The sequence below is a fragment of the Saimiri boliviensis genome, chromosome 3 (genome assembly GCF_048565385.1).
Source record: "Saimiri boliviensis isolate mSaiBol1 chromosome 3, mSaiBol1.pri, whole genome shotgun sequence".
Lineage (NCBI taxonomy): Eukaryota > Metazoa > Chordata > Mammalia > Primates > Cebidae > Saimiri > Saimiri boliviensis.
The window spans coordinates 149,742-162,689 of NC_133451.1; the positions used below are offsets into that span (position 1 = coordinate 149,742).

Below are 12,948 nucleotides of genomic sequence, written 5' to 3' on the forward strand. Positions count from 1 at the left end.
GTTTTCTGAGCCTTTGATGTTATATCCAAAAAGCGATTGCCAAAACCGGTTGCGTGAAGCCTTCATCAAATATAATGGGGTTTTTTGTTTTGTTTTGCTTTGTTTTGTTTGGAGACAAGAGTCTCGCTCTGTTGTCCAAGCTGGAGTGCAGTGTAATCTCGGCTCAGTGCAACCTCCTCCTCCCGGTTTCAAGCAATTCTCCTGCCTCAGTCTCCCGAGTAGCTGAGACTACAGGTGCGCACCACCATGCCCAGCTAATTTTTATATTTTTTAGTAGAGATGGGGTTTCACCATATTGACCAGGCTGGTCTCAAACTCCTGACCTTGTGATCTGCCTGCCTTGGCCTCCCAAAGTGCTGGGATTACAGGCATGAGACATCACTTCTGGCCTCCTTCATTATGTATGTTTTTACTAGATTTCCACGCATGTGTGAGATCATATGGTATTTTTCTTGATATATCTGGTTTATTTCATTTAAGGTAATGGCCTCCAGATTCATTCATGTTGTTGCAAATAGAAAACTTTTATTCTTTTTTGTACATTGAATAGTATTTTTTTGTGTATATATAGTACTTTTTAAAATTCATCTGGTTTTGGACATTAGCATTTGGATTGATTCCATATCTTGGCCATTGTAAATAGTGCTGTAAAAAATATGGGAATTAGATTTCTCTTTGACATACTTATTTCATTTTATTTAGCTAAAAGGAAAATAGAATTAGCATGTGCTCCAGCAATATTGTTTAATTTAAAAATTAAAAATAAAACCATCATGATACAGGAACTTGCATTTGTGTGTGTGTGTGGTCATCATTGTTTTATTGTGTAGGTGAGGAATCAAAGAAACAGTTGTAAATTATCATCCATTTATTGCTGAAATATATGTTATCGTGTGATAACGTTGTTTTGTTTTTGTTTTTGTTTTTGTTTTTTGAGATGGAGTTTCGCTCTTTTTACCCAGGCTGGAGTGCAATGGCGCGATCTCGGCTCACCGCAACCTCCGCCTCCTGGGTTCAGGCAATTCTCCTGCCTCAGCCTCCTGAGTAGCTGGGATTACAGGCACACGCCACCATGCCCAGCTAATTTTTTTTTGTATTTTTAGTAGAGACGGGGTTTCACCATGTTGACCAGGATGGTCTCGATCATTTGACCTCGTGATCCACCCGCCTCAGCCTCCCAAAGTGCTGGGATTACAGGCTTGAGCCACCGCGCCTGGCCACGTTTTTTTTTTTTTTAATAATGGCTCTGCTAACTCACAGTCTTACCAACTATGTGTTAACTTTTCTTTTCTTTTTTTTTTTTTTCTTTTTTTTTTTTTGAGACGGAGTTTCGCTCTTGTTACCCAGGCTGGAGTGCAATGGCACAATCGCGGCTCACCGCAACCTCCGCCTCCTGGGTTCAAGCAATTCTCCTGCCTCAGCCTCCTGAGTAGATGGGATTACAGGCACGTGCCACCATGCCCAGCTAATTTTTTGTATCTTTAGTAGAGACGAGGTTTCACCATGTTGACCAGGATGGTCTCGATCTCTTGACCTCGTGATCCACCTGCCTCGGCCTCCCAAAGTGCTGGGATTACAGGCTTGAGCCACCGCGCCCGGCCCCCATGTGTTAACTTTTCTGTGCATTCTCACTACCAATTTTTTTTTGTCTAATTAATCATTCTAACTGGAGTAAAGTGGTATATTTGCATTTCTTTGATAATTAGTAATGTTCAGCAGCTGTGCATGTACCTTTTGGCCATTTGTATTTCTTCTTTAGAAAAATACCTTTTATAGTCTCCTGCATATGTTTTTTTTTTTTTTTTTTTTTTTTTTTTTTTTTTGAGACGGAGTTTCACTCTTGTTACCCAGGCTGGAGTGCAATGGCGCGCTCTCGGCTCACCGCAACCTCCGCCTCCTGGGGTCAGGCAATTCTCCTGCCTCAGCCTCCGGAGTAGCTGGGATTACAGGCACGCGCCACCATGCCCAGCTAAGTTTTTGCACCTTTAGCAGAGACGGGGTTTCACCATGTTGACCGGGATGGTCTCGATCTCTTGACCTCGTGATCCACCCGCCTCAGCCTCCCAAAGTGCTGGGATTACAGGCTTGAGCCACCGCGCCCGGCCCTGCATATGTTTTTAATTGGGTGTTATTTTTGTTGTTGGTTATATTGTAAGTTTACCTTGTCATATGTATATTTTGCAAATATATTCTTTCTTTCTGTACATTGTCTCTTCACTCCGTTTTCTTTGCTGTGCAAAACACTTTTACCTTATTCTAATCTCATTTGCATCTTTTTGCTTAATTTGCTTGTGTGTGACTTAAAGATTCTTTGCCCTGTAATTTGTGGTAAAGCATTCCTCTGTACTTCAAATAGCTTTATAGGTTTGAGGTTCTCGTTTAAATCTTTGTGATTGAGTTTTTATATCACAAGAGGTAGGGGGCCTAGTTTTGTTTGTTTGTTTTGTTTTTAATTATCATGTGGATAACTAATGTTTCTAGGAACATTTATTGAAAAGACTTTTTGTTTTTATTTTTCCAAATGTGTGTTCTGTGGACATCTTTGTTAAAAATCACTTGGCTCTAGGTTCGTGATTTTATTGCTGGGTTCACTGGATACTTTGATATCTCTATTGTTATGCCAATATTATGCTGTTTTGCTTATGATAGCTTTATAGTATATTTTGGAGTCAGGTAGTGCAGTGCCTCCAGCTTTCTTTGTTTTTTTTTTTGTTTGTTTGTTTTTGCTCATGATTACTTTTGCTAGCTGGGGGTGTTTGGTTGTTCCTTATACATTTTAAGCTGGTTTTTTTCATTTCTTTGAAAACAGTCATTTCTTTGGTATTTTGATAGAGACTGCATTGAATCTGTAGATCACCTTGGGAGTATAGCCCCTTTTATAACATTATTTCAGTTCATGAGCAAAAAAAATATTTTTTAGATTTTCATGTCATTTTCAGTTTCTTACTAATGTTTTATGCTTTTCATTATAGAGAGTGTTCACCTTTTTAATTAAGTTTGCTGCTAGACATCTGTATTTTTTATTGTGGATGCAGAAGCAGCATTGGGCAAAACTGAACATACCTTTGTGATTTTAAGAACTCAACAAATGAGGTATAGATGGTATATACTTCAACACAATAAAGGCCATATATGACAAATTGATGGCTGATACACTAGACAGGAAAGAGCAGAAAACTTTATTTTTCAATTTTTTTATTTTACTTTTAAGTTCTGGGGTACATGTGCAGAATGTGCAGGTTTGTTGCGTAAGTATATATTTGCCATAGTGGTTTGCTGCACCTGTCAACCCATCATCTAGGTTTTAAGCCCTGCATGCATTAGGTATTTGTCATAATGCTCTCCCTCCTCTTGCCCCCTATTCCCCCAGTAGGCCCTGGTGTGTGATGTTCCCTTCCCTATGTCCAGGTGTTCTCATTGTTCAGCTCCCACTTATGAGTGAGAACATGTGGTGTTTGGTTTTCTGTTCCTATGTTAGTGTGCTGAGAATAATGGTTTCCGGCTTCATCCATGTCCTTGCAAAGGACATAAACTCATTCCTTTTTATGGCTGCAATAGCAGAAAACTTTTTATCTGAGATCTGGAACAAGATAAGGAGGTTTTCATTTTATATTAAAATTGTGTATGACAATATTTCACTGTGTACGCTGTATGGAAGCACAGGTCAAATATGGATCAGCGATATGTCTATTTCCAATGTAAGTCTCTGTTTATCTGCATGCATATTGTTCCTTATTGTTTATGAGTGGTGTACTTGTTCTGTTTTTTTTTTTTAATACAGTGGTGAGTTTGCACTGCCTAGGTGAGTAATCATTGAAATTCTTCTAATTTTATCCTCCATTTATTTATAAATCTATGGTTTTAACCATCTTCCCACTGTATCTGTTTTAGCTATTCTTTTTTCTTTTTTCTTTTTTTTTTTTGACAAAGTCTTGCTCTGTCTCCAAGCTGGAGCACAGTGGCACAATCTCAGCTCACTGCAGTCTCTGCCTCCTGGGTTCAAGCTATTCTTCTGCCTCAGCCTCTTGAGTAACTGGGACTACAGGCATGTGTCACCACCCCAGCTAATTTTTGTATTTTTAGTAGAGACAGGGTTTCACCATGTTGGCCTAGATGGTCTCAATCTTGTGACCTTGTGATCCAGCCACCTTGGCCTCCCAAAGTGCCAGGATTACAGGCATGAGCCACCGTACCCAGCCTTCGATATTTTAATTGTCATCAAAACACATAAACTTTATAATCTTAAATAATTTTAAATATTCAGCTTAATCATATATTGATGTTGTTATTCACTGTATCTCTAGAATAAGTTTATCTTGCAAAGCTAACATCCGGTACACAACTACCTTTTCTGTTTTTTTGGCCCTTTACAAAAACAATTCTGTTTTCTATTTTAGAGTCAGACTGCTTTAGATACTTCATGTGACTTGATTCATATAGTTTCTCTGTCTTCGTGGTTGACTTCATGTTGCACAATGTCATCAAGATGTATGCTTTTACATGTTACAGTATTTTTTGCTTTTTACACACTGGAGCAATCTTACTATTTCAATATCTTTTTTTTTTTTTTTTTTTTTTTTGAGACGGAGTTTCGCTCTTGTTACCCAGGCTGGAGTGCAATGGCGCGATCTCGGCTCACCTCAACCTCCGCCTCCTGGGTTCAGGCAATTCTCCTGCCTCAGCCTCCTGAGTAGCTGGGATTATAGGCACGCACCACCATGCCCAGCTAATTTTTTGTATTTTTAGTAGAGACGGGGTTTCACCATGTTGACCAGGTTGGTCTCGATCTCTCGACCTCGTGATCCACCCGCCTCGGCCTCCCAAAGTGCTGGGATTACAGGCTTGAGCCACCGCGCCCGGCCTATTTCAATATCTTTATCTGTTTATGTGGTGAGAGAAATTTGCATGGCTTTCATTTGTTTGCTTTCAGTAACAATGCTACAATAATTATGAGTGTACAAATTATTCTTCATGTGACTGTATGTGTGAGAGTGTATATTTTTGCTGGATTTTATATTGATCTGGCTGTTCAGCTGTATACCCATACCAATTTTTTTTTAATTCTTTAGCTTTGTATGTGTTTTGATATCATGAGCTGTGGTGCCACCAACATTGTTTCTCTTTTTGAAGATTGTTAGATGCTTCACTGTCCTTTGAACTTTTGTATAATTCGGGGGTTGCTATTTCTATTTCTGTAAAAATTTAATTAAAAACTTGACACATTGCATCTAATGCGCAGATTACATCTGACAGTCTAGATATCTTCATAATATTAATTATTTGAAATTTTGAATAAGAGCATGCTGAAGAGTATGGTGTTTAGTTTCTATAAATTTGTCAGTTTTTTAGTTTTCTTTGTTGAGACAGAGTTTTGCTCTTGTTGACCAAGCTGGAGTGCAATGGTGGGATCTCAGCTAACCACAATCTCTGCCTTCCGAGGCCATACATGACAAGTGATTCTCCTGCCTCAGCCTCCCTAGGAGCTGGTATTATAGGCATGCGCCACCACACCCAGCTAATTTTGTATTTTTAGTAGAGATAGGGTTTCTCCATGTTGGTCAGGCTGGTCTTAAACTCCCAACCTCAGATGATCTGCCTGCCGCAGCCTCCCAAAGTGCTGGGATTACAGGCATGAGCCACTGCACCTGGTCAGTTTTCTTTTCTTCTTCTTCTTCTTCTTTTTTTTTTTTTGTTTGTTTGTTTGTTTGTTTGAGACAGAGTTTTGCTCTTGTTGCCCAGGCTGGCATGCAGTGATGCAATCTCAGCTCACTGCAACTTCCGCCTCCTGGATTCAAGTGATACTTCTGCCTCAGGTTCCCAAGTACCTGTGATTACAGGCAGGTACCACCACGCCGAGCTAATTTTATATTTTTACTAGAGACAGTGCTTCTCCATATTGGTCAGTCTGGTCTCAAACTCCTGACCTCAGATGATCCGCCTGCCTCAGCCTCCCACGGTGCTAGGATTACATGCATGAGCCAGCATGCCTGGCCCAAGTTTTCTTTTTTTAATTAATTTCTATTATCATTCCAGTTTGATCATTAAACGTAATTTGTAAATTTTCTGTTTTAAAAAATTTGTAAAGACTTTTTTGTGAGGGGGGAGGAAAGAAAAATAGACTTTTTTGTGGCCTAACGGATTCAAGGAGAATATTGTATGAGCTATTCATATTCAGAAAAATATGTATTCTGCTGTTGTTGAAGAGTGTTCTCTACAATTCTGTTTGGTATAATTGTTTTATACTGCTTCAAGTCTTCTATTCCCTTATTAATATTCTCTCTTTTGATTATTCATTATAGAAATTGAGGTATTAAAATATCTTACTATAATTATATTGCTCTCTATGTCTTGCTTTATTTCTGTCAGTATTTGCTTTATATGTTTGGAACCCTAAAGTAAGACACACACACAGACATACACACACACACTAATATAGGGTATACAGACATTTTTCAGGGGTTCCAAGTCAACATTTTTATCATAGTTTAATGTTCTTCTTTGTCACTTATGAGCCTTTAGTTAAAATATATTTTATGAAATAGGACATTTTTTGACTTAAGATATACTTTGAGTAATATTATTTTGACCTCTTCTATTTTGTTATTTGCCTCAAGTTTTTTTTCTTTCATCTTGCCTTTTTCAGTCTCCTTTAATCATTAGATCTCAAGTGACTCTTGTAGAAAACCAAGTTGTATCTTGCTTTTTGATTTCTTAAATTATTTGGTGCACGTATTTCAAATGTAAAGTTTACTTCATAAATATTTAAATAATTTGCTGAAATAGAAAGCCTTATTCATGTTATTGTTTTACTCGATTATTGTATCTTTGTCCCTTATTATTTTTCTGTCTTTTGTGTCCTTTTGATTTTTTATTGATAGAATTTTACTTCTTATTTTTTTATGTATCTATACAGATTCTTTGTGGTATCTTGGAAAATACATAAAATTTCTCAAAGTATAAACTTAAGTTGCATTTGAAAATTCTTCCTCATTACATCTGCCCTTGACTTTGTTATTGTTATTAATTATATTTTCATGTTGTATATTTATTAACAGATCATGTTGAATAGTTTATGAACATTTTATGCTCTTTAAAATTTTAGAGAATAGTGGCCGGATGCAGTGGCTCAAGCCTGTAATCCCAGCACTTTGGGAGGCCAAGGCGGGTGGATCACGAGGTCAAGAGATCGAAACCATCCTGGTCAACATGGTGAAACCCCGTCTCTACTAAAATACAAAAAAAATTAGCTGGGCATGGTGGCGCGTGCCTGTAATCACAGCTACTCAGGAGGCTGAGGCAGGAGAATTGCCTGAACCCAGGAGGCGGAGGTTGCGGTGAGCCAAGATCACGCCATTGCACTCCAGCCTGGGTAACAAGAGCGAAACTCCGTCTCAAAATAAATAAATAAATAGATAAATAAATAAATAAATAAATTTTTAGAGATAATTAAAATGTTTTCTGCACTATCCTGATAATGGTACAGAACTACATTTGTGTATGTGCATGTCTTTACCAGAAAGTTATGTATTTTCATATGATTATGTTTTCTTGCATCATACTGTTTTCAGTGGAAGATACTTTTCTTCGGCATTTCTTTTGTAACGCAGGTATTGTGCTAATATACTTTTTCAATATTTGATTCTCTTGAAAGCTCTCTACTTTTTCTTCACTTTCAGAACAGTTTGGCTGGTTGTATTATTCCCATTTAGAAGCTATCTTTCAGCATTTTAACTATATCATAATTCCCTATTGTCTAAAGAAAAATTGTTGACAGATTCAATGACTAAGACCGCACTTAAAATCACACATCACTTTTATCCTGTAGCTCCTAAGATTCTCTTTCTTTGACTTTTGAAACTTTGCTTATATGTGTACCTTTTTAAAAATCTGTATATGTAGGCCGGGCACAGTGGCTCAAGCCTGTAATCCCAGCACTTTGGGAGGCCGAGGCGGGTGGATCACGAGGTCAAGAGATCGAGACCATCCTGGTCAACATAGTGAAACCCCGTCTCTACTAAAAATACGAAAAACTAGCTGGGCGTGGTGGCGCGTGCCTGTAATCCCAGCTACTTAGGAGGCTGAGGCAGGAGAATTGCCTGAGCCCAGGAGGCGGAGGTTGCGGTGAGCCGAGATCGCGCCATTGCACTCCAGCCAGGGTAACAAGAGCGAAACTCCGTCTCAAAAAAAAAAAAAATCTGTATATGTATCCTAGTTGAAGTTTGTTGAGCTTCTTCATTTTTTTACATCTTTTTTTTTTTTTTTTGAGACGGAATTTCTCTCTTGTTACCCAGGCTGGAGTGCAATGGAGCGATCTCAGCTCACCGCAACCTCCGCCCCCTGGGTTCAGGCAATTCTCCTGCCTCAGCCTCCAGAGTAGCTAGGATTACAGGCACACGCCACCATGCCCAGCTAGTTTTTTGTATTTTTAGTAGAGACGGGGTTTCACTTTGTTGACCAGGATGGTCTCGATCTCTTGACCTCGTTATCCACCCATCTCGGCCTCCCAAAATGCTGTATCCTTCTCTTTTGAAACTTTCTGTCATTATTTTTTTGTATTTTTCACCTCCACAATTTGTTTTTTATATTTTTAATGTTTTCATTGATAGTCTTATTTTTCTTGTTATATTTATTTGTATGTGTTCCCATTTAGCTCACTGAGCATTATTCAGGTTAAATTTTTAAAATTTGTATATCTTCATTTTTTATGGTTGTTTTCTGAAAAGTTTTAAATTTTTTAATTAGGCCATGTTGCCCTAATATTTTGTATATATTTTAATATTTGCTTGTTATTTGAACATGAACAAAAAGCTGTTTGTCATAGTATTTACAATGTTGCTTTGTCCTGACATAATCTGAATCCAGTTGTCTTTGCTGGAGACAATAGGAGCCTCTCATACATGTTCTAAGAATGCGTCTTGTCTGGAATTTTATGTTTATTGTTCAGTTTTTTTTTTTTTTTTTTTTTTTTTTGAGACGGAGTTTCGCTCTTGGTTACCCAGGCTGGAGTGCAATTGCACGATCTTGGCTCACCGCAACCTCTGCCTCCTGGGTTCAGGCAATTCTCCTGCCTCAGCCTCCTAGTAGCTGGGATTACAGGCACGTGCCACCATGCCCAGCTAATTTTTTTTGTATTTTAGTAGAGACAGGGTTTCACCATGTTGACCAGGATGGTCTCGATCTCTCGACCTCGTGATCCACCCGCCTCGGACTCCCAAAGTGCTGGGATTACAGGCTTGAGCCACCACGCCCGGCCTATTGTTCAGTTTAAAGGGTTTGACCATGTTTCTTCTTAACAGCCTCTAATCACTATTCTACCTATTCCCTGTATTTAATACTGCAGTCTGCTCCTGAAACATTTGCTCTTAACAGACCCAAGCTATTCTTTCAAAGTATACCACCATTTCTCTCAGCTGTCTCTGTTACTGGAGACAGAAACCAGATTTTGTAAAGACCGCCACAAACAAGAAGTAAGGATATATGTGTCAGTATATTTCTTCTAAGTAAGAAGCCAGGAGTTGAAAGTTTACTCCTATAGGCACAGTGCTATATTGGAGAGGAGAAAGAGCTGTGTTGGGTAAATTTAACAAACTTCCCTTCCTGTTCATGTGGTTCTTGGCATCGTGCTTACCAGAGGCATTCCATACAATTAACTCATTTTAAAACTTTGCGGCTGGGCGCGGTGGCTCAAGCCTGTAATCCCAGCACTTTGGGAGGCCGAGGCGGGTGGATCACAAGGTCAAGAAATCGAGACCATCCTGGTCAACATAGTGAAACCCTGTCTCTACTAAAAATACAAAAAATTAGCTGGGCATGGTGGCGCATGCCTGTAATCCCAGGTACTCAGGAGGCTGAGGCAAGAGAATTGCCTGAACCCAGGAGGTGGAGGTTGCGGTGAGCCGAGTTTGTGCCATTGCACTCCAGCCTGGGTAACAAGAGCGAAACAGCGTCTCAAAAAAAAAAACAACTTTGCAACAAGGCATTTTGGTCAGTATATTTTTATTGCAATTATATGTCTGTGAAGAAATTATAACCTGTGATACTTTGTTATGCTAGCTTACTAATGTAGTTTGTATATATTTTATATGTTAGATCCATAAAGTGTATTCATATGAATCTAGTAAGTAGGATAATTTATTTTTATTTATTTCAGCTACGTGTTCTCCTTTTACCCAAGACCTTTCACCAGTTCCGGGGATAGAAGATTCATCCCATAAACGTATACTGAGAAGATGTGAGAAATATGGACATGAGAATTTACGATTAAGAAAAGACTACAAAAGTGTGAATGCGTGTAACGTGCAGAAAGGAGTTTATAATGGGCTTTTCCAATGCTTGTCGATTTCCCAGAGCAAAATATTTCAGTGTAATGCATGTGTTGAAGTTTTTAGTAAATTTCCAAATTCAAACAAACAGACAAAACACACTGGAGAGAAACTCTTTACATGTACAGAATGTGGCAGATCATTTTACATGTCACACCTAACTCAACATACAGGAATTCATGCTGGAGAGCAACCCTGCAAATGTGAAAAATGTGGTAAATCCTTTAATAGGTCCACATCCCTTACTAAACATAAGAGAGTTCATACTGGAGAGAAACCCTACACATGTGAAGAATGTGGCAAAACCTTTAGACGGTCCACAGTGCTGAAGGAACATAAGAAAATTCATACTGGAGAAAAACCCTACAAATGTGAAGAATGTGGCAAAGCCTTTACACGGTCCACAACGCTGAATGAACATAAGAAAATTCATACTGGAGAGAAACCCTACAAATGTAAAGAATGTGGCAAAACCTTTAGATGGTCCACAAGCCTGAATGAACATAAGAATATTCATACTGGAGAGAAACCCTACAAATGTAAAGAATGTGGCAAGACCTTTAGACAGTCTAGAAGCCTGAATGAACATAAAAATATTCATACTGGAGAAAAACCCTACACATGTGAAAAATGTGGCAAAGCTTTTAACCAATCCTCAAGTCTTACTATACACAGGAGCATTCATTCTGAACAAAAACTTTACAAATGTGAAGAATGTGGCAAAGCCTTTACTTGGTCCTCATCCCTTAATAAACATAAGAGAATTCATACTGGAGAGAAGCCCTACACATGTGAAGAATGTGGCAAAGCCTTTCATAGGTCCTCACACCTTGCTAAGCATAAGAGAATTCACACTGGAGAGAAACCCTACAGATGTGAAGAATGTGGCAAAGCTTTTAACCAATCCTCCACTCTTATATTACACAAGAGAATTCATTCTGGGCAAAAACCTTACAAATGTGAGGAATGTGGCAAAGCCTTTACACGGTCCACAACTCTGAATGAACATAAGAAAATTCATACTGGAGAGAAGCCCTACAAATGTAAAGAATGTGGCAAAGCCTTTATATGGTCCACAAGCCTGAGTGAACATAAGAATATTCATACTGGAGAGAAACCCTACAAATGTAAAGAATGTGGCAAAGCTTTTAACCAATCCTCAGGCCTTATTATACACAGGAGCATTCATTCTGAACAAAAACTTTACAAATGTGAAGAATGTGGCAAAGCCTTTACTCGGTCCACAGCCCTGAATGAACATAAGAAAATTCATTCTGGAGAGAAACCCTACAAATGTAAAGAATGTGGCAAAGCCTATAACTTATCCTCAACCCTTAATAAACATAAGAGAATTCATACTGGAGAGAAACCCTTCAGATGTGAAGAATGTGGCAAAGCCTTCAGTTGGTCCTCATCCCTTACTAAACATAAGATAATTCATACTGGAAAGAAATTCTACAAATGTGAAGAATGTGGCAGAGCTTTTACTCGGCCCTCAACCCTTACTGTACATAAACGAATTCATACTGTCAAGGAACATATTTGATAACATAGTTGAATGACATTGCTAAGTAATTTTTTTCTTCCAGTGTCTTTAAACAAATAAATTCAAGAATATTGTTCCCATATGATTAACTTGTATTCTTTTTTGTTTTAGTTAAAATTATTTTTTAAAATTTTTGTAGGTACATAGTATGTGTATATATTTATGGCATATGTGGGTTGTTTTGATGGGGCATACCACCTGTAATTATCACATCAGAGTAAATGAGTTATTCATCAAAAGCATTTATTTGTATTACACACAGTCCAGTTAAACAATTTATTTATTTTGAGATGGAGTCTAGCTCTGTCACCCAGGCTGGAGTGCAATGGCACAATATGGGCTCCTTGCAATCTCCACCTGCCGGGTTCAAGCAATTCTCCTGCCCCAGCCTCCTAAGTAACTGGGACTACAGACAGGCACCACCATGCCCAGCTAATTTTTTGCATTTTTAGTAAAGATGGGGTTTCATCATGCTGGCCAGACTGGTCTCAATCTCCTGACCTTGTTATCCACCCACCTTTGCCAACAAAATGCTGGGATTACAGGCATGAGCCACTGCACCCAGCCACTTTATTTTTAACTTTATAATTATTTTTTTGCTTGTTATTTTATGATTATAGTATATCAGAATATAATTGTAATTCACACATTTCTGTGTCATGAATGCTTTTAAAAAAATATTCCATGGCTCATGGGCCTGTAGTCCCTGCTACTCGGGAGGCTGAGACAGAGGAATTGCTTGAACCCAGGAGGCAGAGATTGCAGGGAGCCAGGGTCACACCACTGCACCCAGCCATTTTAATTATTTTTAACTTTATAATTTTTTTTGCTTGTTATTTTATGATTATAGTATATCAGAGTATAATTGTAATTCACACATTTCTATGTCATGAATGCTTTTTAAAAATGTTCTGTGGCTCATGGGCATGTAGTCCCAGCTACTCAGGAGGCAGAGGAATTACTTGAACCCAGGAGGCAGAGATTGCAGGAAGCTGAGATCACACCACTGCACTCGAGCCTGGCAACAGAGCAAGGCTCCATCTCAAAAAAAAAAAAGTACCATGTTTTTCTTTGAACATG

General features: G+C 38.6%; 1 protein-coding gene across 2 annotated transcripts in view; it reads left to right on the plus strand.

Moving 5' to 3' along the window:
- LOC101044614 (uncharacterized) overlaps positions 1-11,948 on the plus strand; it is a 44,737-nt gene extending 32,789 nt beyond the window's left edge. For both annotated transcript variants that reach the window (XM_010332987.3, XM_010332989.3), the window contains one exon: positions 10,151-11,948. In XM_010332987.3, the coding sequence (XP_010331289.3) occupies positions 10,151-11,868 (1,718 nt within the window). In that variant the 3' untranslated portion in view covers positions 11,869-11,948. The remainder of the gene's footprint in view (positions 1-10,150) is intronic.
- Positions 11,949-12,948: the final 1,000 nt, after the last annotated feature.